The sequence below is a fragment of the Podarcis melisellensis genome (genome assembly GCF_964234715.1).
Source record: "Podarcis melisellensis genome assembly, chromosome: 17".
Classification (NCBI taxonomy): domain Eukaryota; kingdom Metazoa; phylum Chordata; class Lepidosauria; order Squamata; family Lacertidae; genus Podarcis; species Podarcis melisellensis.
The window spans coordinates 16,179,658-16,201,100 of record NC_138534.1 but is presented as its reverse complement, the minus strand read 5'-3'; the positions used below and the strand labels follow the sequence as shown (position 1 = coordinate 16,201,100).

General features: G+C 41.1%; 1 protein-coding gene across 12 annotated transcripts in view; it reads right to left on the bottom strand.

The window, feature by feature from the left end:
• The window catches only part of BNC2 (basonuclin zinc finger protein 2), a 411,384-nt gene that overhangs the window by 11,958 nt on the left and 377,983 nt on the right, over positions 1–21,443 (bottom strand). For 9 of the 12 annotated variants that reach the window (XM_081893849.1, XM_081893854.1, XM_081893850.1 and 6 more), the window contains one exon: positions 15,856–17,825. In XM_081893849.1, the coding sequence (XP_081749975.1) occupies positions 15,856–17,825 (1,970 nt within the window). Of the gene's footprint in view, positions 1–1,502; positions 1,547–8,498; positions 8,571–11,000; positions 11,964–15,855; positions 17,826–21,443 lie in introns of those variants that run through there. The other 3 variants (XR_014163924.1, XM_081893847.1, XM_081893846.1) reach the window with 3 other exon arrangements.

Below are 21,443 nucleotides of genomic sequence, written 5' to 3'. Positions count from 1 at the left end.
GAGTAATCAAGGGAATAAAATACACTCCTAGGTAATTTTCCACTTTTATTAGTAAGAACCTTACTAAAGTACTCTTTTGATGTACAGCATGAAAGAAATTGACAGAGCACTATTATTTTGCATTTAATGTTGATGTATTTAGGGATTTAATTAATTTTTTTCTTATTTTGCCCTCTGTGAGTGTATGTACCCTGTATCTGAAGATGCATTCAAGTGGGCTGCATAACTGTGACTAGCTATGCAAAAACCTTCATCTCCAAAAACAATCCTTTCTCTTTTTGGCATCCAAACTTCAAGCACTACTGGAAGCAGTCTATGGCTCCGTCTATATGCATATAAAACTAATGGCATCCCGTTGTTGTTTTTTTCCAAAAACAAAGTGATGGAGTTTTGTCTTTGCCTTGTTTATGCTTGTATGTTTACTTTGGCCTGAAATTCAAAACAAAGCTTAGCTTGTGGTAAAATGTGTAAGCCAAAGCTATGATCCACTGTGCATTTAAATATTCAATAGTCAGATGTTTTGTAGTGAGGGAGGCCCAAAGGGGAGGAGAATAATTACAGAATAGCCAGAAAATAATTAATGGTTGCCGAATATGATTCAAAGCAAGGGTGGCTAACCCTGAGGCCCTCCAGATGTTGTTGGACTAAAACACCAGCCTGGTCAATGGTCAGGGATGAAAGAAGTTGTAAGTCCAATAACATCTGGAGGGCCACAGGTTCCCTATCCTTATTTTAAAGGTTAAGAGTTAATTTAATGAAATTTAAAACCAAGACCGAGTGCTTATCAGGTAACCCAGTGCTTTGCATTCCTTGGCCAACACAATGAAAGGTGGGCGCAGGTTGAATTTATACTGAATAATCTGGTACAATGTTGCCTTTATGCCTCTCCTTAGGTTTGCGCAAATGTAAGGGGGCTAGGAAGCCGCTTTTATTCCCAAAAGCTGAAAATTCAGGCAGGGAATTTCCACAAAGGTGTAAAAGATCCCTCCCCCAGTTACAGTCTTGCATGAAATCTAAATGGAAACATCGGGATGAACAATCTGTCTCAGTATGCAAATTTACAAGAACGGATAAATCCTGATGTTTCTTTTAAACAGAAGGAAGCCCTCAACTCCTTTGACATGATTGTGAGCAGATATGGCATTCTGATTTTACCTAAAAACTGGAAACCAAAACTTTCTTATTTCTTAATCTTATCTTCCCAGCACCACAGAAACTGCCTTTCACCTTGCCTTTTCTTGCACTGAAAAATTGGGTACCCACAGAGGCCTGAAGAGTATATCTTCATATTTTGCTGTGTGCATGCAGTATCTGAGGTTTCCATAACTGGTGATGCTTAATGGTAGTTTTCCCCCCATTGCCAGCGTTTCGGAGCAGTGGCTGTAGACTGGGCACTACTTTGCTGCCCAGTGAAATGCAAAACATTCTACTCCAGCAGCACAAGCGACATTTGTTTCTAAAGCTTTTTTTATGAATTGCATAGAATCTGAGAAAATATTAACCTTTCATTGGAAGAAAATCCAAAAGGTAAAATACAGTTCAGCACCTATTAAAAAAAAAGAAAAGAAAAGAAGAAGAAGTAAAGAAGTGCTTATTAAATGCGGGAAATAAAGGACAAGCAAATTCTTGCAAATTAGACGCGGAGCCCCAGTCATTACCATCCCTTTCAATATGAAACAAATCATTCACACTGGTCACGAAGACAGCTCCCTCTCCACTCAAATTATTCACTTGAAGATAAGCTCTCACCAAACTCTTTAGGGGTTTAACTAATTTACTGCACAGATACGGCACGTCTGTTGTAATAACAGGTAGGATGTATTGGGGTCGACCATTTATCAGAATTAGACTTCTTTTCTCAATTCGCAGTGAATGATGCTGCCTCCACCGTTCCTCATTCTCAGAGCTTGCCATCCCCTTATGGCCCCTAATGTGGCAGGCAAACAAAATTGACAGTCTCATCTTGTCAACAAGGGGCGATTCTCCCGAGAAGCCACTTAACTTTGCAGAGGAAGCAATGTATTAATGTGCCTGTCCCAGGAATGTTAATCATCTTCAAGCTCCCTCTGACTTTGACATGAACAAAATCACCAAATTTGTTTACTAAATGAATCGTAATATGCTAATAAGAGAGCATGACATATATGGTAAAGCCAAACAGATGGTTTGTTTACCCCACTTTGCAACTTTATAAATGCTGTAACTCGGAAGATGTTAGCAAGAATTATTGGGCTGCTGGCAGGGGCGGCCAAGACTTTTGCATACAAAATGCAGAGCCAGAGTAAAAGGAAAAGCAATTTGTTATCACCAAGGAATGCACACTTCTGCTGATAGTGATATTATGATGTTTGGTCAGGTTATGCAAGGGGTTTTAGCGTGGAGTTTTCTGCCTGCCATGTCATCTGCTAGTGCAGTTCTGTCATAGAAGCAAGACCTGAGAGCGCTGCACTCCAGAACAGCCTGGTAATTCAGTACATACCTGTTGAGGTGTTAAATGAGATGGCTCTTACAGTGTGAACAGAATTACATTTTTCCAACAGCTGCATGTGCTCACAAGCATCAAGGTCAAGGCACGTTCAAAATATATTACTATTGTTGTTCATTAAAAGATCAAAAGGCACTACAAACAAGAAGCAAACCACTGGCGTTAGTTGCCAGAGTTATTCAGGAGCGCTTGTAAGTTTCATTGTGACACGTCAACCTCACGCTTTACCAGCTGCATGGATGCAAACTGGGCTAGAAAATTTAAATGAAAAGATCGACGAAAATGATCAACATTTATCCACTATTTTTTCTCAGATATAGAAGACAGCAGTGATTTAGGCAGGCCAGCTTCACAGACCTCATCAGGCCCCTGCAATTATCTAGGTTTTTCATCTACACACAAAAGCTTCATACATACCTGTGGAACATAACTCCGGTGGCTTTTTTATAGGCTATCCACAAAAAGCAAAATTCCTTCTCAATGAATAACAACTTCCTGAGATTTATTTCTCGGAACGTATTTTGAAGTGAGAGTGATTTTTAAAATGAAATATTTAATCCAAACTTCCTCCTCCCCTTTCTTATCAGAACATCCAAGCAGGTATTTGTTACACTGTTTGGGGATCTCTGAACTGGGTGCAGTGCCACCTTGTTCACCAGTTGGTGAACAAATAATAAATAAATGGCCAAAATCCCAGTCTTTGATATTTTTAAGTTGACTTGTCTGCCTATTGCAGTGGTATAACTTTTATTATTTCGCTTAATTTATATACTGCTCAATTGCAAAACGAAAAGCAAAACCCTAAAAATGGTTTTGTGGTGCTGTATTGGAATGAATGCCACCTACAATGTACTTGTGTTCCAACACATCACTTAGGCAAGTTCTGCAATCCCTCATTCCCCATTACAAAGAAGCAGGCTGGGAAAATATATAGGCTGTGATAGATTTTGTGCCTTTTTTGTGTGTAAACAGCTCTGCTAGGACCTCTCCTAAGGGGTCATATAGAAGATAAAAATTATTATTTTATATTAGAAATAATAATGATGACCTCAGAAAAAAACAGATGAAGCTATGATGCTATGTGGCTATTTTGGTTCACTGTGGTGCAAATCCCTTTGAGTGATTACAATGTTCATGTAAGGCAACTAAAACATATAAAGTCTCCAGCATAACCTTGCTCCTAGCAGGCTCGGAGAATTTGCAGCACACTTTGGAATGCACTTTGAATTAAACGCTGGATATATGCAGAACTTTGAAAGGAAATGGTTGAAAAGGAGAGTGCTCACACATGCATGCCCATCAGTTGATTATCCTCCCTTTTATGACTCACGGTGAAATGTGTGAACGTCCTCTGCCGAAAAAGCACTTGTGTTGCAAGAGGAACTGTGCTGCTTGATCGGGTGAACAGCACAGTTCAGCTTTCCATATCATATGATTGTAATGTACATTTATGTGCTAAACTTCAGCCCACGAATGTAAGCTTATTACTATATGCTACAGTCAAGGTGTGATGAACATGCATGCCTATCTGAGATAATGGCCTCCTGTTACAAACCAAAATGAGTATAATGGTAACAAGTTTTACAATATAATCCCCCTGAGTTAGGGGTGAAATTAAAGCTTGGAGAAATAGTCCTAAAACTGACGTCATTTTCAATTGGATAAGCTGGCATTGTGCTATGGGCTACTTGTTATTTAGGATAAGGACTGTGGATAACACGTGGACTGCATTTGAAATTATGGAAGTCATATGGAATGTGGAAGTTGAGGGGAAGTGTGTGGAACAGGTCTTGGTGTTCCAATTTCTGAGAATGGAGTTGAGAGATGACCTAACCTGGGGAGAAAACAGTAAAGACCTGATGAAGAGAGCATAACAGAGGTTATATTTTCTGAGACTCCTCCGGAAAAATAATCTCTCAAAGGACCTGTTGATGGCATTTTACCATTGTACTGTTGAGTGTATTAACTTATGGTCTGTGTGTGTGGTTTGGGAGCTGCACGGTCAGGGAAAAAACAATGCTGTCCAGGGTTGTAAAGACTGTGGGGAGAATAATTGGGTGCACTCTTCCCACCTTGGATCAAATCTATGCTTCCAGGTGCCATAAGAAAGCTGCAGAGACAGCGCAGGATAGTGCACACCCCGGAAATTATCTCTTTCAGCTTCTGCCTTCTGGAAGAAGGTACTTGGTTATAAAGACTAGGACTAGCCACCTGAGAAACAAGTTTCTATCCAAATGCGATTTTGGTTTTAAACGCATTGTAAGGTAGTTTCCATGTGGGAGTATATTGTATTTAATTATGGGGTGTCAGAGTTTTTAGGGGGTTAACCAGGCTGGGATAGCTGGCTTGTTGGCTTTTGAATGTCTGATGTAGATTTTGTTGTTCTGTATGGGACAATGACAATAAATATTATCGTATAATGAAGTCAAGCGTTCTTGAATCAGAGTTACTTTGGCTTGGGTTCTAAGATAAACTGACTAAAAGAAGTTCGTGGGGAAATGTTCCCCTGGCAACTTTCCCCCATTGAAGGCACCTACACTCCCTGAAATGGCTATCTGCAGGATGGGGGTGGCAGCTCCTGAACAATGCAGAATGTAATGTGGGGAAGAAGGAGGTGGGGAAACTTTCCTTCCATGACCTTCCTTATCTTAGCATCCTACCTCAAATCTGGCTGCTACAGCTCCACCTGCTACAGCTCTTCCCTAGTCCAAAGGTGTCTTGGACTACTGTTGGACGTTGACAGTATTTTAAACACACTGTGCTTGTTATAAGTGCCTTCTTGACCTTGTCTCTCTCTTACACACACACAAACTGTTTCTTATGATATTTTTAGTAGTCATCTAGCTGTGCTTCAGTGGCTGATTACCACCACCAAGGTATCTGCACCAGCTCCAGATTAAAGTGCTGGGATCCCACGAAATTGTTCTGTACTAACTATTGCTATTGGTTATTAAATTCTGAGAGACATTTTTTTTTAAAAGAAAAACCTATCCACCGGAGGCCCAAGCAAAGAGGGAAGTATGAATTCAGCTTGGCTTCCAAGGATTACTTTACAGCAAGAATGGTGAGCAACCGTCCCAGCCTGGCGCTTATATCTCATTTGAAACATCTACTCACTCCTGACCAACAAAGAAAATTTCAATAAAGAAGTTTTACTGGTTTAACAGCAGCAAGCTCCTGGGATTGTCAAAGTGCTAAGGCTTTTCCAAGGAGAGAAGGAATCAGCAGCTGAAATATAATTAACCTTCCATTCTCAATGCAAAACTGCCACACACACAGGAGCTCTGCGGTCTATTAGTGAAGTTATAACGGCCAACAGGCAGAAGGAAAATTGGTCAAAAGTTGGCGGCTGCTGTCATATTTTTAGAATTATGATTAATGACACTAATAATGCAGATGATTACTGATATGTGTATCTCCTGCAGTTTATCATATTGCACTGGCTGCCTACGTCCACAATAAACACGGTGCTATCATTTACCTCTTTATTGAAGGCAATCCTTTCTCTGGTGAAGGAGCTCGCTCTAATTACTTTGTAATGTTTTATGTCTCGAGCATTTTGCAGCTCTGGACCCCAACAACTGCTTCATATCTACCATTGATTAATTACAGAAGGTTTAATCAAAATTTAGAACCTAATGTTGTCATTTATGAGCATCCTGCATTGCCAAGGTACTTAAGGTCTCATTCCAAGTACTGAGAGAGTGCTGGGTTCAAAATAAGTCCCACAAAGGCGCAAGGTGCCAAACACTTTTACCTCAGGTATTTTGAGTTTATTAGTCCTTCCTTGGTTGGCTTCTGTTTTAATTACCTATTGAACCCAACAGGCAAATACTCATTGACATCAGTATGTTTTGGAACAGATGTGGTAAATGGAGGGTTATTTCCCTCCAGTTCCTAAACAACAGACATTTGGGCTCCTGGATTTTTATTTTTATTTGCCTTTAAATTGCTCTCATTTCTCCCCACTTCTGGGAAACAAGGGGGTGAGGAGAGCAGTTGAGCTGGTCTCTCTTGGGTTTCCGTCAGAGCAAAAAGTTTTTTTTTGCAAATGACAGCACAGTTTTGAAGCGGTTAAACAAGTGAGGGGGGAAAAATTGCAGGGACAAATACATAAGTTTTTTTTAATGTGGATTTTTATGGCACTGTCATACAACCATTCACCGTTGAAGTTAAGTGTTTTTTTAATACCATTACTGAACTGCTGAAATGGATGCTAATATAGCTTGGAGTGCTAATGTCAAGTCCTGGTAATAAAAAAGACAGACTGCTGAATGAAATAATTTCAAGTAAAAAAAATAGAACAAAAGTGCTCTCGCTCTCCACTTTTATTGAATTGGGACTGACTGAGCCAATTGCTTTAGAAGTCTGTAAAACACAATTACTAGTGAGCCGAGTGACCCAGCTGTGCCCTCTTTGTGACGGTACAGGCTAAAAAGGCTGTAGAATTAGTGCTGCTTCTATATCTGGCTGTCCCCTCTACTAACAACCTGGCTCCTTTTCTCACTGTGTGATCGCTAATGGATCTTTGTCACCCATCAAGGGCCCAGCTAACTGATCCAACTTGTTCTTTTCCTTACTTGTATGAAACAAGATCGGTGGCTGTCACTATATTTAAAAAAAAAAGGATTTAAAGATGACTCGTTCTTTTTAACCGTCAGAATACACAATGCAAAAAACATGACTTGAAATAACCAGGTATAAACATTAACTCTTTTCTCCTTTCTGCTTTTAGCTAAGATCTCTCAAGCTTAGACACCGGCCCGAGAGTTTTCCATAGGAAAGAAAGCAGATAAGAGAAAAGGGCTCAGCTGGAAAGCAGTTAATACAAGAAGTGAGGAACTCCATAAAGTAGAAGGCCTTGTATATAACAGCCTTTTATCCTGAATTTACAACTTGTGCTTCAAATCATACAATCTGGCGCAAGAGGTCTAAATCTGGGAAGATTGTGAAAATTAATGAACTAACGCAACATTCTACCTAACTAAATCCTAGCCTGCTCACCTTCCTCTGTTTCACTCCTCGGAAACAAATACACATTTGCAATGCAACCTACGGATAGGTTTTTACAGTAAGACTAGTTTGGGCAAACGGAAAGCTTTTTGAAACCTTGCTTTCTTCTTCATATAGGCAGTGATAACTCTTCTTATGGGAGAAAGCTACATTTTAAAAAGCTGCCCTAGCTTCAGTCCTCGAACAAAAGACTCTGGAAATCCCAGCAGCTTTGTTGGTGAAGTCAGAGCAGAGTCTCAGATTCAGCAAGAAGGGCAGTATACTGTACAAGGTTCAACAACTTGTAAGCACAATTCTAGGACGCGGAGCCAGGCACAAGTGACTACGTTGTCCCAAAGAGTGTGTGCGCTCTTCCTTCTCTGCTTTTAAAGAGTGGGATGGGACCAGTCATTTGCACAGTTCTTATTCTGGGCAAGAGGACTGCACTTGCAAAGGACTGCTCCGACCTGGGTGGGGGCTGTGTGCCCTTGGTGGCAAAATCTGTGTCCAAAATCTCTGCCTCTCCCTTAGTTGGATTTGCCAGCTGCCTGTTCTGAGGCGGCAGATCAGGACCTAGCCAGCTAACTCCCCTTGTCTTATAGAGGTGCCCGGCCACAGTGGCACGAGACCCTTTTCTCCATCGCCACCAGAGCTCCCTCCCTCTCCCCCAAAAAAATCTCACGGCCCGTCTCCTCTTGGCAGATCCAACTCTTCCTGCCCCATTTCAGCTTGTGCCAGAGAGCCCACAAGAAAGCTGAATTATTACACAGTACAATAGGGATTGGTTTGTTTGTTGTTGTTTTAAAAAGATAGGGCATTGCCCCAAGTTATTTGTTATTCTGTATGTAACTGAGCTGCTGCTGTTAAGTTACACTTCTGTATTTGTCTCATATTTAATATTTTTGGTGTACAGTATGGTTTATTTCTGGTCTGTTGACCATAGCAAACCGTCGGCGATGATTTCATGATCAAAAAGGGCTTTAAAAGACAAACTTAAATGTGAAACGAGTTCCGAATTTACCTCACTTTTTGTGCTAAGGGGAGTTTTTTTTAAAACATTCATAGCGGAGTATCTATTTACAAATTCTTGTTCCTAGAAAACAGAAAAGAGATTGGTTTCAAATCTTGTGGATAGTGCTCACCACTGAAATGTCAACAAACAGGCTGCTATCTCCATCTCTATGATTCTTCTCTCAGACTGGTTTTGAAGATACTACAGCTCTATCCAATAATCTCTCTCTCTAATAGGGTAATAACTGCTATGGCACACTTCACTAAATGGTAAACTGCCAGGTAAATATTGAGTTTCTAAAAGCTGCCATAGCTGGCCTTAACTGCTAATTTTCTTTTTAAAAGGGAAAAGGGGGGTTTGAACAGATGATGCATTTGCAGAGCTAAAAACCAAGAGGAAAACAGTTCTTGGGAGCTACTTCTGGAAAAGCCACATAATGGCCATATGGTTCAGTCATACAAGAAATTCTCATCTGTAATAATGAGTGTGAAACACATGGATTCTGGTAAAGATTTCCTTCGTGCATGGCTTTGTTTAACAAGTGCTTTTAATCTGTCTCTTATCTCTGCTGACTGTCCTAATCTTTACAGGATAGCATATATTTAGACTTAGCAAAACCCCTCTTTTTTCACAATCCCCATTTCTTTATTCTGCACCAGCGTATATGGTCTTCATTATGTCTCAAGAAAGGCACCTGAAGCTCTCTGAGAAAAGCAATTAACGCCATGCTTTAGCTTAACTTTCCTGCAATATCAATTTATTTGACAGGGTTGCATTGTTTTAAAATTGCCTGGTTACAGTTAAATTGCATCTAGTTGTGGATTTAGATACTATTCTAACACTGCAAACACATACAGAACAATCAGCTTTTCTATCAACTTCATTATATCTCAGCATACCTTTGTGAAGACAATTGATTTCAGCCAACTTAAACACGCTGATATTTTTCCCCTTTCAAGGAGGTCGCCAGCTGCCTTTAAAGTGATAGTGCTTTACATTTTATATGACACTTTTAGATGCAGTTAATAGTGCGCTTTAAAATATATATATGTGAATGTTACCTGAGAACAGTTTGCAAATGAGCAGCCATGTGATCAGGACAGTGTTCAAGGGGGACCAATGGGAAGTATCTAAGGAACTCATGTTCAACCAGAAATGCCTTTATTCAATAGAAACAGGGATTTGCCAAGGTCACTGGATGAAGAACTTTGTGCTGGATTTATTATTTGCCAGCCTTTGTAAAGTCTTGGTACCGTTGGGAGTCTAAAATTACAATGGGATTCATAGCCATTTTCAAACCAAGAGAGTTCTGAAAATGACAGTATAATGGTAGTAGTTGTAGTAATAATGATAGAGATTATGGTTGAACCTACTTCTGAATCCCCCCCCCCCCATGAAGATAGCAATGAAGTTAACTGAGGAGGACATTAGTAAATAAAAAGAAAGTTTGGTCTGTATGGTAGATTCTCCAAGACAAGAAACTAGTTCCTAGGCCTGCAAAGCAGTGCCCATTAACTAGTTGAATGGGCTACTAGTTAGGGGAGCAACTGAAGTCCAGATATCTTTTTTTAAAGAAAAAAAAACACAATTTCACTAACTATTTAAAGTTGTCTGATGAAATGATTACCCAAAGAGCTATACGCTATGTCTTCATCTACAAAGTTGGAAGCCACGGCCAACTGAAAATAGATTTAAGGCAACTACAAACTAGTATAAAGTACCTTCTTTTTTGTAGCTATGGGATCCCCAAATTGCATACACTTCTTGGAAAAGCAAGCTCAAAAAGTTTGCTTTATAAGTTTCCAAACGTAGCGGGATGATTGGGAAAAGGGGGGGGAAGGTTGCTGTTGTGTTGAAGAGGTGATAACAGGAGGCAGGTAGCATGTTTTCACATCTTCACCTTTGTTGATAATGTATGCAGTGGCTCATCAGAGGTATTTGATGTTAATTTATTCAAGCACACCTGTACAGGGCTGGAAGTCAGGTAACTAGATGAGCAAGTTGTATATGCTTCCGCTTTCTTGATATAACCACCCAGAGGCCTATCTGCACACAAATTTAGTTCTGGAAACATCAGCAGGTTTTAATAAACCAAATACAGATGTCTTTCTCCATACAAATCAAGGAGTTTACAAGTTTAAATCTGGACTGATTTAACTAGCAACCTAATGGCAGAATCACACTTGGCACCAATAGTTGCCTCATATTTATTTATAAGTCACCCTGAGCAAATATTATTTTGTTTTTAAATTTATTCATGGGGCTCAATCACCTTTCCCACCTTGCAGACAAACACACATGCTTTTGGTTCTGCAAAAATTTAAAAACAAACTTCAACAATTAGCATCCTTCACTCAAAGAAAGGCAAAGCATAAAGTTCCTTTCTTTGCAACTTGGAGCTGTTGGAAGTGAATGTATTTTACATAAATTTAGGAAATAAAAAGTGAAGTAACATGAAGTAACCAGACCCAAAGTAAAAAGAAAGAAAGAAAGATTTTCACTGCCAATTGCTGATAGCAATAGAAAATGGATATTAACTTTAGCAGGCCTTGGGCTGATAAAAAAAAAGAAAGGAGCAACTTTCATTCATGTTAAAGCCTGTCAATACAACTTGTGTCGCACCAAGGCAAATGTAGCCCACAAACCATGAAGTGTGGTCCTTCACCTGAAATCCCCCTGCAACTGCAGTCTCAAGCAGGAAATTAAAAACAGAGCTTCCCTGTGCTCCTTGTACTTTGAAGTGCACAGCTGATGGGCTACAAAGTCGTGTAGCTCTTCTTTAATACTAGGCAGGACTCAGCTCTTACAAGAGGGGAGACGCCTGACAGTTTGATCCAAAGGTTTTCGTCACCTGCCTGTAGAGGGCATGGGGGAAATCACTGATCCCCATGGGTGAATTACACTGTCTTGGCCAAAGAGTATTCTAAATATGGTCGTCTTTCTGCATGCAGAAGCCTCAAAAGGCAAAGGATAGGAGGGCTATAACAGTTCTATACTTCTTCCCCATCTGTCTGCCTAAAATGACATATCTTTCCCATTTCTACTACTGCCCCACCGCCATGACCCTTCAACAAGCACTCTTCTAATAGGCAAGAAAGATTATCCTTCCAGGTTCTCTCTTTCATTTTTCTTAGGGTTGTTCTGTAGTCTTGAGACATTGTCCTTTGCCATTGCTGATTGTCAATAATGTTTCTGCTACCTTTTGGCACGAGGGGAAAGGGCAGAAAGGCTAAAACTGAAGGTTGGGAAAAGAAATGAATTTATTTATTTTTTGGAAAGGAATAGCCCAGGGAAACGATTTACAGAAGATACAGCTTGGGAAAAATTCCCTTTCAAACATTGCCGTCAATGGGTTCCCTCGCCTGCCTGATTCCTGAACTGGCAGGAGAGAGGGTAAAGGATGCTATGAATGATAGGCCCCATACCTTGATTGGTGGGAATTTGATTGTGCAGTTCCCAATGAACTAGCTGTTGCTGTGAGAAACAAAAATACTTCAAGTGAAATACTTAATCTCCGTATAACAATGAAGCCTCTTTTGTCATAGGAGAATACTAATTTTTTTAAGAATGCTTCGTGGAACCTCCATTCCTTGGTTCTTCCCTGCAGAGTGACAACTGTTTGAAATGGCATCGTTAAAGGACACTTCATAAGCCGGTGAGTTTACCAGAGTACTTAAAAGAATACTCAGTATTATTTCCATGAAGGTGCTCAGTCAAACACCGTCTTAAATATGGTGTTAAAATGTGACATTCTTCATGTGCACATTAGGCTGGATGTTTCACATTTCTGGTACAGCAATTAGTGCTGAAATGGCTATAATTGGGTTCTAAAGTTAACAGCCCATTAAGGTGACTGAAATAAGTTCTCCACTCAGTGTTATTATTCCACTTATTTGGCAGTGGAGTCAATAAGGCACTATACACTGGTTTACATCTTCAAGGTCTTCCTTGCTACCTGAAGGGCTAGGCATTTAATGGGCTTCCTCTGTAAGAGTTCATTTAAGAAACAATCTCCAAGAAGGTCAACTAGAAAACCTTAAATTACAGAAAAGCTCACTGGGCTACGATTTTACCTCAAACGCTCACTGCACTATCTGGAGATAATGATTGGCATAATGTCAATATAAAGAACTAACAATGAAAAGCAGGCCCTACTTTCAAATGCATTTATACACTGGCATGTGAGTTCTTCCAGAAATGTAGGAACTTGTAAGCAGCTCTAAGACCGCTGACTAATTCTTTCACACTCATGTTTCAGTCATAGTTTATCTGCACCATATACTGAAATACTGAGTAACCAGCTCTTTTGTGAAACCTGCTAGAATTTTATAAAATTATTATTATTTGTGCAGGTTGCATTGGCAAATTGTGCAGACAACTGAAATGTGGACTGTTGTTCAAAGTTTATAATTCCTAGGGCGAAAGACAGCACTTCAGCCAAAACCATCTTGCAGACTTTCCAGTGCACACTACATGAAGACCTTGCAATTCTGAAGTTCACAGACTAATTTCTGGAACTCCAGTGTACCTGTTTATAAAGGAAATAATTAAGGGAACAAACTTCCTTTTCACTTTGTTCCATGGTTGAGTAGGAAAAAACTGCTACGCTGTATGCTAGAATAATACAGAAGTATACATTATATTTAGGGATTCAACATATCCCGGATTTGTTGTTTTGAGTTGTTATTTAAAAACTAGCTAGAAGAATGCTACTAGAGATTATTTGGGGGGGGGGTTAGCTTTAAATCTTTGGATCATAACTTTTCACAAATACATTATAGGCAGCATATGAACTTCATTATCAGATTCTGTTTTGTCCATCCAACACTGCTGCCAATTAAATATATTATCCAAAGACATTTTCTGTGATACACGAGGTTCTCCTTTTTATGTTTCAAAGAACACAATAATATTATAGACTTTGTTATTTCTCCCCCCACTGACTTAAGGGGGGGAAGAGACATACGTTTTCTGTTTGCATACCATTTGACTCCAAGTCCATGAGGCAAAGCAGATTGGCCACACAAACCTTCTCAAAACCACAGAGCCAAACTGATCTTAGAAGACTGGTTATCATTGTTCATACAATGACACTTGCAACACAAAGAAGCCAAGCTGCTGCCAAAATTCCACCGGAGTTTACTCTTAAGTAAGCTTAGATCACGATCCAAAGAGCTTCTTCAGGTCACACAATGCGCTTGAACTAGCTCAGTGGAATTCTTAACTTGTTTTCCTTTGAACATCCCCTGCCCATGGGGATTTTCTGTTGGAGAAAAACAACTGTAAAGTTTCTTTGAGCTAATGGAATGAGTTTCACTATTTTTTGGATCCTGGCCAAGCTTAGCATTGTGCTTAAAATTAAGGCACATTTAACACATTAAATAGAGAGATAAAACTAGTTTTGCACAGCTGCCCAGTTCAGCAAATTATCTAAACAAAGGTTCAGGTGATTAGAAATGAAATGGACTGAGCATCAGAGTCACGTTCTTCCTCTTCCTCCTCCTTCACCCATTAGGAAAATGTGGGTTATTCTAATCAAAATCACTTAAGCCAGGATCAAACCATATCAAAGTTTGTTACTTAGAACACGCTACACTTCCCTGAGTTAGCATGTGACAAAACATAACGTCTGAAAAGGTCCTAAATATATCTGTTTAACTAGGTTGTGGTGAATCAGAATTGAAGTGTTTGGTCCTCCATTTTGATTTGTTTGCTCAGTTCTGTCCGCTCAGCTCTGACAGCTAAGAACAGACAATGGGGGGGCCCACTGGGGCTCAGTTTAACGGGGCAAGTTATAGGATGAACTGACTAGGGGCTACTGGGATTTAATACATTGCCTTTCCTTCTTGAGAATTTTAGTATGTGGGAGGTAAGTGATTCAGCCCAAATGGTGGCATTTAAATGATGTATCTGTCTTCATATCGTGGTCCTAATTTTGTCTATCCATTACCTTATTATTATTATTTTTTAAGGAAACCTTATGCAGATATATGTGTGAGTTTAAATCCATAAATATGGAATAAATATGTTAACCTGCCACTGACCCACTTTGGCAAATTCCATCTACATTACACTTTTCTTTTTGGAATAATAAAAAGGGGACTCTGTTTCTTAAAAAACAGCTACAACATTTAGGGCCAGCTGCTTCCGTTTAAACTGAACTCTTTCAGAACCGACGTAGCATAACTGCAGTGTGATATCATCCCAATGCCCAGCTGAAATGAAAGGCTCTTATTAAGGTGAAAAATATGCCTGAGTTTCCCTTTATCTGGGTGCATAGTGCTCACCTGATGGAATGGGGATATGCATACATGCAGAGAACTAAACTCAGGCACATGTGCAAAGGAACATCCCCCCAAAACTGCTGCTCTGCTTCCTGTACACATTTCGACGGAACCTTGTTCAGGTCTCCAAGGCTGCACTCCATCAATATAATCATGCACGTTGAGCATTAATACTATATCTGATGCTTTCCCACGTGAATTGCTGCACAGTTTCACCAAATGACCACTATATATTTTAGCATACATTTGACAGGAGCTTCCCCACTGCCCGCTGCATATAATTTTCAATAATTCTAAGTAGGAACTTTTCCTTAACTTCACTTGGAAGCTGAGGAAAGAAGACAATGAATGTAACAGAAGTGGCAGCCTCTGCGGAAAGGTTTTATATCTCCTGCTTTTAAACTTAGACAACACTGTAGGTCGTATGTATAGAAATAACTTATATGGGATACTTAAAATATCAGGTAATCATTCCTTTGGAGAAGAGGTGGGAGATCTATACACATATCAGTGTGTATAGATACATAGAGATTTAATGCAAGTCCCACTATCTAGTGTGCAAGCACACCAAAAACATTTGTGTGTACTAATAAAATCTATTTCCAACTATATCTCCACAGCATTATTATCAATTACATAAGTTGATGACATAATATTTATATTATTATTCCAGGTAAAAAATGGGAATGAAGATAATGTTGAGGCTCACCCTCTCTTTTGTGCTAGACACAGGTCTGGGCTTTCCAGGTGAGTCTGAGCGTTGTAGTTGTCCTGGTGCTTTTCTTGAGGAAGCCTGCATTTTTCTGCTGAATTGGAGCTTATGGCAATTGCCATTGGCTCAGCTTCAGTGGTAAAATGCAGGGGGTTTTTTCTGGGGAAAGTGTGGGACAAAACCCCCCACCTGGACCTGGAAAGCCCAGACTTTTGTCTAGTATGTGTGGAGCAAAGTGTAGATGAACCCTCACTCTGCACAGAGGTCATTCGTATATGTGTACTATGTGCATATTCTACATAAAACATGTGCTTGTATAATTTAAAACCAAAGTTAGAAAACCCATTTAATAAATGAGGTATTTACTGACCTGTCTCTGCTTCGCCTTGAAGGGAAGGCAGCATTACAACCAGCCACTGTGCAGACATGCATCTCTTTTAGATGCACATTCCTATAGTGGAGCTTCACGCTGTAGGAGCTCTTGAAACTCTTCTTGCACACGTAGCAGATCTTGGGGTCTGGGCTTGAGCACAAATCGCCCTCTGGGGAGAACTTCTGGGGACTGTTATAGTTGAAAGTGGAAGTGAAGCTTTCGTGGAGGGCAGCCATACTGGCACTGCCCCCGTTGTAAAGTCCATATTGGCTCATGTAGAACATCTCATAGGTAGGGTCGGTAAATTCTTCCTTCACCTTAACTTCATCTTGGTGGGAAATGCCATGGTGGTTTTCATCTGGCCTGTCGTGGTTCATCATGGATGTGTGGTTTCTCTCATGCATCATGGGTTCATCGCCTTCCATGGATTCCTCGCACAGTTTTGGTTCCGAGGATTCTGACTCATTTTCATAGTCTCTCTCATGCTCTTGATCTTCCGATGTCATGCTATCTGCCCTTCTCAGCTCCGTCCTCGAAATGCACCTGTTCCTCCCGTTTTTGGAGAAGTCTTTCACAGACAACCCAGGGCTCATTTCTTCTTGAGAATGACAGTGATTGTCATGACCACCATCGTTAGTCACACTCCGGTTATCGTTGACATCCTCATCTTCGTCATCGAACTCGTCGGCGGTGTCAATAACTTCCTTCTCTATTTTTACAGGCATGCTGGACTTTCTCGGCTTCTTCTTCGGGGCAAGGTCAGTATTTGCCTCTTGCGTGGGCATCATCAACGCAGGGGCTGTTGATTCCGAAGGCGGCAGGGGAAGCTGCTCTACGGTGCCAGCTGCTGGCATTAAAGGGCTAGTCGGCAATGAGGTTGGAGGGCTCACCATCTCGCCTGGCGTAAGTAAACTTCTGTAAAAAGGAGGAACAGGCTGCACAGTCTTTAAAGCTGGGAACACAAGTTGGCTAGGCAATGGGTTTTGTAGCACAGGATCTAGCGGGGGAGTGGTAAAACCCATTGGAGGCCTGCCAGGGCTTGTTAACGTTAAGCTGGACTTTGTACTTGCTATGACAGGGGTAGCGGCACCTGATGTAGCGCGGATGAGATCCTTGTCTCGATTGTTCCTTAGCATGGGCATATGAAGTCGGGGATTGGGGTTAGCACTGTGACGGTTGCGACTTCTGAGTGAGCTGAAGACCATGTTGCAGCCTTCAATCGTGCACCTGTGCTTGATCTTAAGATGGACAGCGTTGTAGTGGATTTTGAGGGTACCCTTGTCGTAAAAGGTTTTGCCACATGCATTGCAGAAGACTCTCCCTTTCCGCGACGCTGACCCCATCCTCCTCATCCTATGAATTCTGAAAGAGCTTTTCGTATGTTCCGGCTTGGACAAATCGTTGATAGGGGTGGACGACTGTACAGGGGACACAGACGCTGGCTCAGATTTGGGCTCTACATTTGTGATGCTGGTCAAGGCGTTCCTGCTGGATGCCTGCTCATTCTTGAAAGGTGCTGGCGAGACTTCGGACTCGCTGCTCTCGTTGTATTCGTTCTGGGTCGATAGGCTCGGCTCGCGCAGTCTCAGTGTGGGCTGTTCCAGCAGGAGGCCGTTCGGTGGCAAACCCAGCAGAGGGGCAGAGACTGGATTTATGTACTGAAATGGAAGCAGGAATGCAAGGCTGTTGGGGATGTTTTCAAAATGATGGATGCTCGAAGGGTTGCTGTTCTCCAGGTGAGCAAGGAGACTCGGGCTCCTGGTTCGATTATTGCTTTCAATAAAAGTCCTTATGTCTGAGTCTGCCTTTGAAGATGGAACAGCCACTGCCTGCCCTTCTTTTTCTTGAATTGCCATCAGCTCCACGATGGATTTGGTTTCCCCGAACCTCAGAAACTGCTGAAGGGTAATAATCTCTTCTTCCCTGGACATGATGGCCCAGCGGTCCAGCACTTTGCCTGCAGCATCCTAGAGGCCATATCAAAGAAACAACAAAGACAAACACAAAAGAAGAAAACCTTATTGATTCTGCATAATTATCGACTTCGATTGAAAGCGCTGCGCTGGCTGCTCATCAAACGCTAGCTCAGAAAAACTACATGCAAACACTGTGTTCATAGGAGTCAGTCCACAAAGCAAACTTTGCTACCATGCAAATGCGCTAATTAGAGTCATAGTTAAAGAAACAGAGTGGTTTAATAATGTCAAAGCAAACAAAAATGTAGACTACTGGGGCTTTGTGATCTAAAATACCTTCAATAGGGCCTGTTTAACAGCAAAGATCTTTGTGCTGTGCAACTGTTTAACATTCATTAGAATGGGAGATGAACTCTTGCTGAGAGCTAGATTTTACTCTATTCCTTATTAAATAGTGCCACTATAGGAAATATTTAAGTAAATAAATTTAATAGAATGTGCTTTTTGGAAAATATGCAACTAAATGAAACTGAGAGTGTATTAAAAAAAATACATTGTTAGGAATTCAAACCGTCTGAGGCAGAAATTTAAAAAGGTAGTAGTACAGTATAAAATATTAAGTTTTATTTTACTTTTTTTCCTAGAGTAATATTTAAAACTGAATTTTACACCAGCTCACATCAAAAGCCTTGGCAAATCCCACTCTCTTGACTCATGGAGCTGGTGTGTAACAGGCCATTGGCTATAATCTGAGTTGGGTTAGAGCTAAAATATTGTGGCTTTCTGCCATTTAAAAAAATAAAACAAAGGACAGTTGCAAATATTTCTTAAACATTTGATAGTTGCAGCTAACATAAATGTGTAAAAATGTTGTCTCTTAACACAGCCTTCCAACAGCAAGAGAAAAGTCCAAGGAGAATACACATCAGTAATCACCAGACTATCTGTTGTTAAATATACATTAAAAAGCATTTCACACTTTCATTTTTGCTAGTAAGTATGAGATTTGCCTCGAGGTAGGACTTAAAAATTCCGCACTGTAATGTCAGGCTCTCCACTGCAGCATCTATGGATTAAAAAGCACTAGAATGTTTAGATAATAAATACATCATTTCACCGGCAACTTTCTTAGTTAGGTTATTGCCAGCCATGTTGCCACCTTCATAATTCACCAGAAAACCTTTTCCTGAGCAACAAGCCAGGAATGTTTTAGTGACTCCTGCTGAGATGCTTCCCTAAGTAGGGCTTAAACACAAACACAGAAAGATCCACAACTATTGCTCTCTAGAAAACATACAAACCAAAGTATCAGTAAAAGCAGAATGATGGCAAAGACTACGTTTCTTTCTCGCCCCCCCCCCCAAGTTAAAAAGTGCAGCACGCCTTTACAAAGCACATAATTAACTTATGGGACTCGCAAACTATGGGAACAAGCCACTGTATACGCTCTTGTCTACTTCTAAAGTTTCCAGAGGAATTAGGCTGCCCGTGCCATGTGTAGAGAGAGAGATAGTGCCAGACTGTTTTTAATTATTAAATTTGTATCCCGCCCTACATCTGAAGACCACAGGGTGGTTCACAATAGCATATAAATGAGCTATTTCATTTTTGTAGCATGTATGAATTGGGAGGGTGGTTAGGGCCTAGTTTGCATGACACAAGAAGCCAAATCTTTGCTCAGGGAGAGATTGTACAAGTGTGTAGCTCCTAGAGAGGAAATCGCAGCTGCTGCATTCCTCCCCAGTGCTTCCCCCTGCTAGATGGACTGTTGTTCTGACCCATCAAGGCTCTTCTGCACTAGTTGCATTCAGTATAAATGTAAAACCTTACTCGCTTCATGGCACGAAGGTATTCAAAAACCCTGCCTGGCCATGGCCTGCTTCTAGGTTGCAACACTATGAAGATTCACCGAGATACAAGTCCCGCTGAAATGTGCAACAGCATTCTGATGCAAGGAGCTTGTTTATTTCAGGGTTGATTCTGAACAAATGTCTCCCCAACATTCCCTGAAGGAATACATGTGAAGAGTATTAGGATGGAATGCAAAATCCATGTTTGCATTCCTAGGTAACATTTTTCATGTGTACTGCCCCAGAGATATTCCCCAGTGGAGGAGAAACGTTCAGTTGGAATCAGGTGTTCAGGCCAGTATGAAATGCTAGAAAGCCAGTTAAGATGGACACTGGCACATTATGAACATGTGCAAGGGTGTGCATGAGCTGTATGTGCATGGCTGGCTCTGAAGCCCGGCAAGGTGAAGCAGGGGGTGGGATCTTAAAACTGGCAGGTGGCACACAGAAGATGGACAAAGCCTTCAGACAAAGGGATCACATGATCTTAACCTTCCATTTATTGTTAACTAGCACTGTGTATGGTGCTGGAGGAGACTCGTGAGACTCCCATGGACTGCAAGATCAAACCGATCCATGCTGAAGGAAATCAGTCCGGAGTGCTCACTGGAAGGACAGATCCTGAAGCTGAGGCTCCAATACTTTGGCCACCTCAGGGGAAGAGAAGACTCCCTGGAAAAGACCCTGAGGTTGGGGAAGATGGAGGGCACAAGGAGAAGGGGACGACAGAGGACGAGATGATTGGACAGTGTTCTCGAAGCTACCAGCATGAGTTTGACCAAACTGTGGGAGGCAGTGGAAGATAGGAATGCCTGGCGTGCTCTGGTCCATGGGGTCAGGTAGAGTTGGACATGACTAAATGACTAAACAACAACAGCACTGTGTAACTCAAGGGCAGTATTGGAGTAGAGAACAGGAAAGCTACAGCTGGGTTATTCCACTGAAAGCTGGAAGGTGGTGTTTTTCCAAAATAGTTTGGCAGGCTGCTGGACTTGCTCCCACAAGTCACCTGGCTGAGAGTTTTTGAGTGTGTTCTGTATTGGTGTGTGCCCTACCCTGTGGTACCTGTTGGTGGTTAAGGAGAGATCTCTTGTCCAGAAGACCTCTGTAGGCGGGGTTTTCCCCCCCTCAGCAGGAACTCACCAGAACTCAGTTCCTGCACATCTCAGGTGGAAGCCATTATAAGTGAACAAGAGAGGCATCCATGGTGAGTTCTGGTACCTCTTTTTTTCTAGAAAAATAGCACAGCCTTTATGTACCTGCAAATGTCCATTAACATAAACGGCATCTCACAGTCTGGCCACACACACACACTGGAACAGGAAGCAGAGTCATGCCTGCTGGCACAACATCACAGAGTATGGCCAAAATCGATCCCGAATCTGTTCTTAGAGAACAACTGCAAATATATCCAATCTAATTTATCAATCCACTCTGGTGTAGCATGGCAAGACAGATACCAAAACTCTCCTTAGCTCATTACTGCAGGCTATTTCCACATAGCCTTGTAAAGGAAGCATTTTTTTCACAAGACCGGCTGAGAATGAATGACCTCATATGGGCTGAAAGCGTTCGTAAGTCTCTTTCCTTTCCTAAATGAATTGACCAGTCATCCCGGGGTAGCCTTTGAAATATGCCATGGATGTACAGCTTGATCTTATGTATATTTACTAGTAAGCCTCATTGTGTTCAGTTGGTTTCCTAGCCAGGTTAAGTGTTCATAGGATTACAGACTAAGTTACTGCCATGCTGAATGCTATGTCTGAACCCTAGCTCTGTTTATATAGCATGCATGTTCAGAGCACCATTTATATTTAGA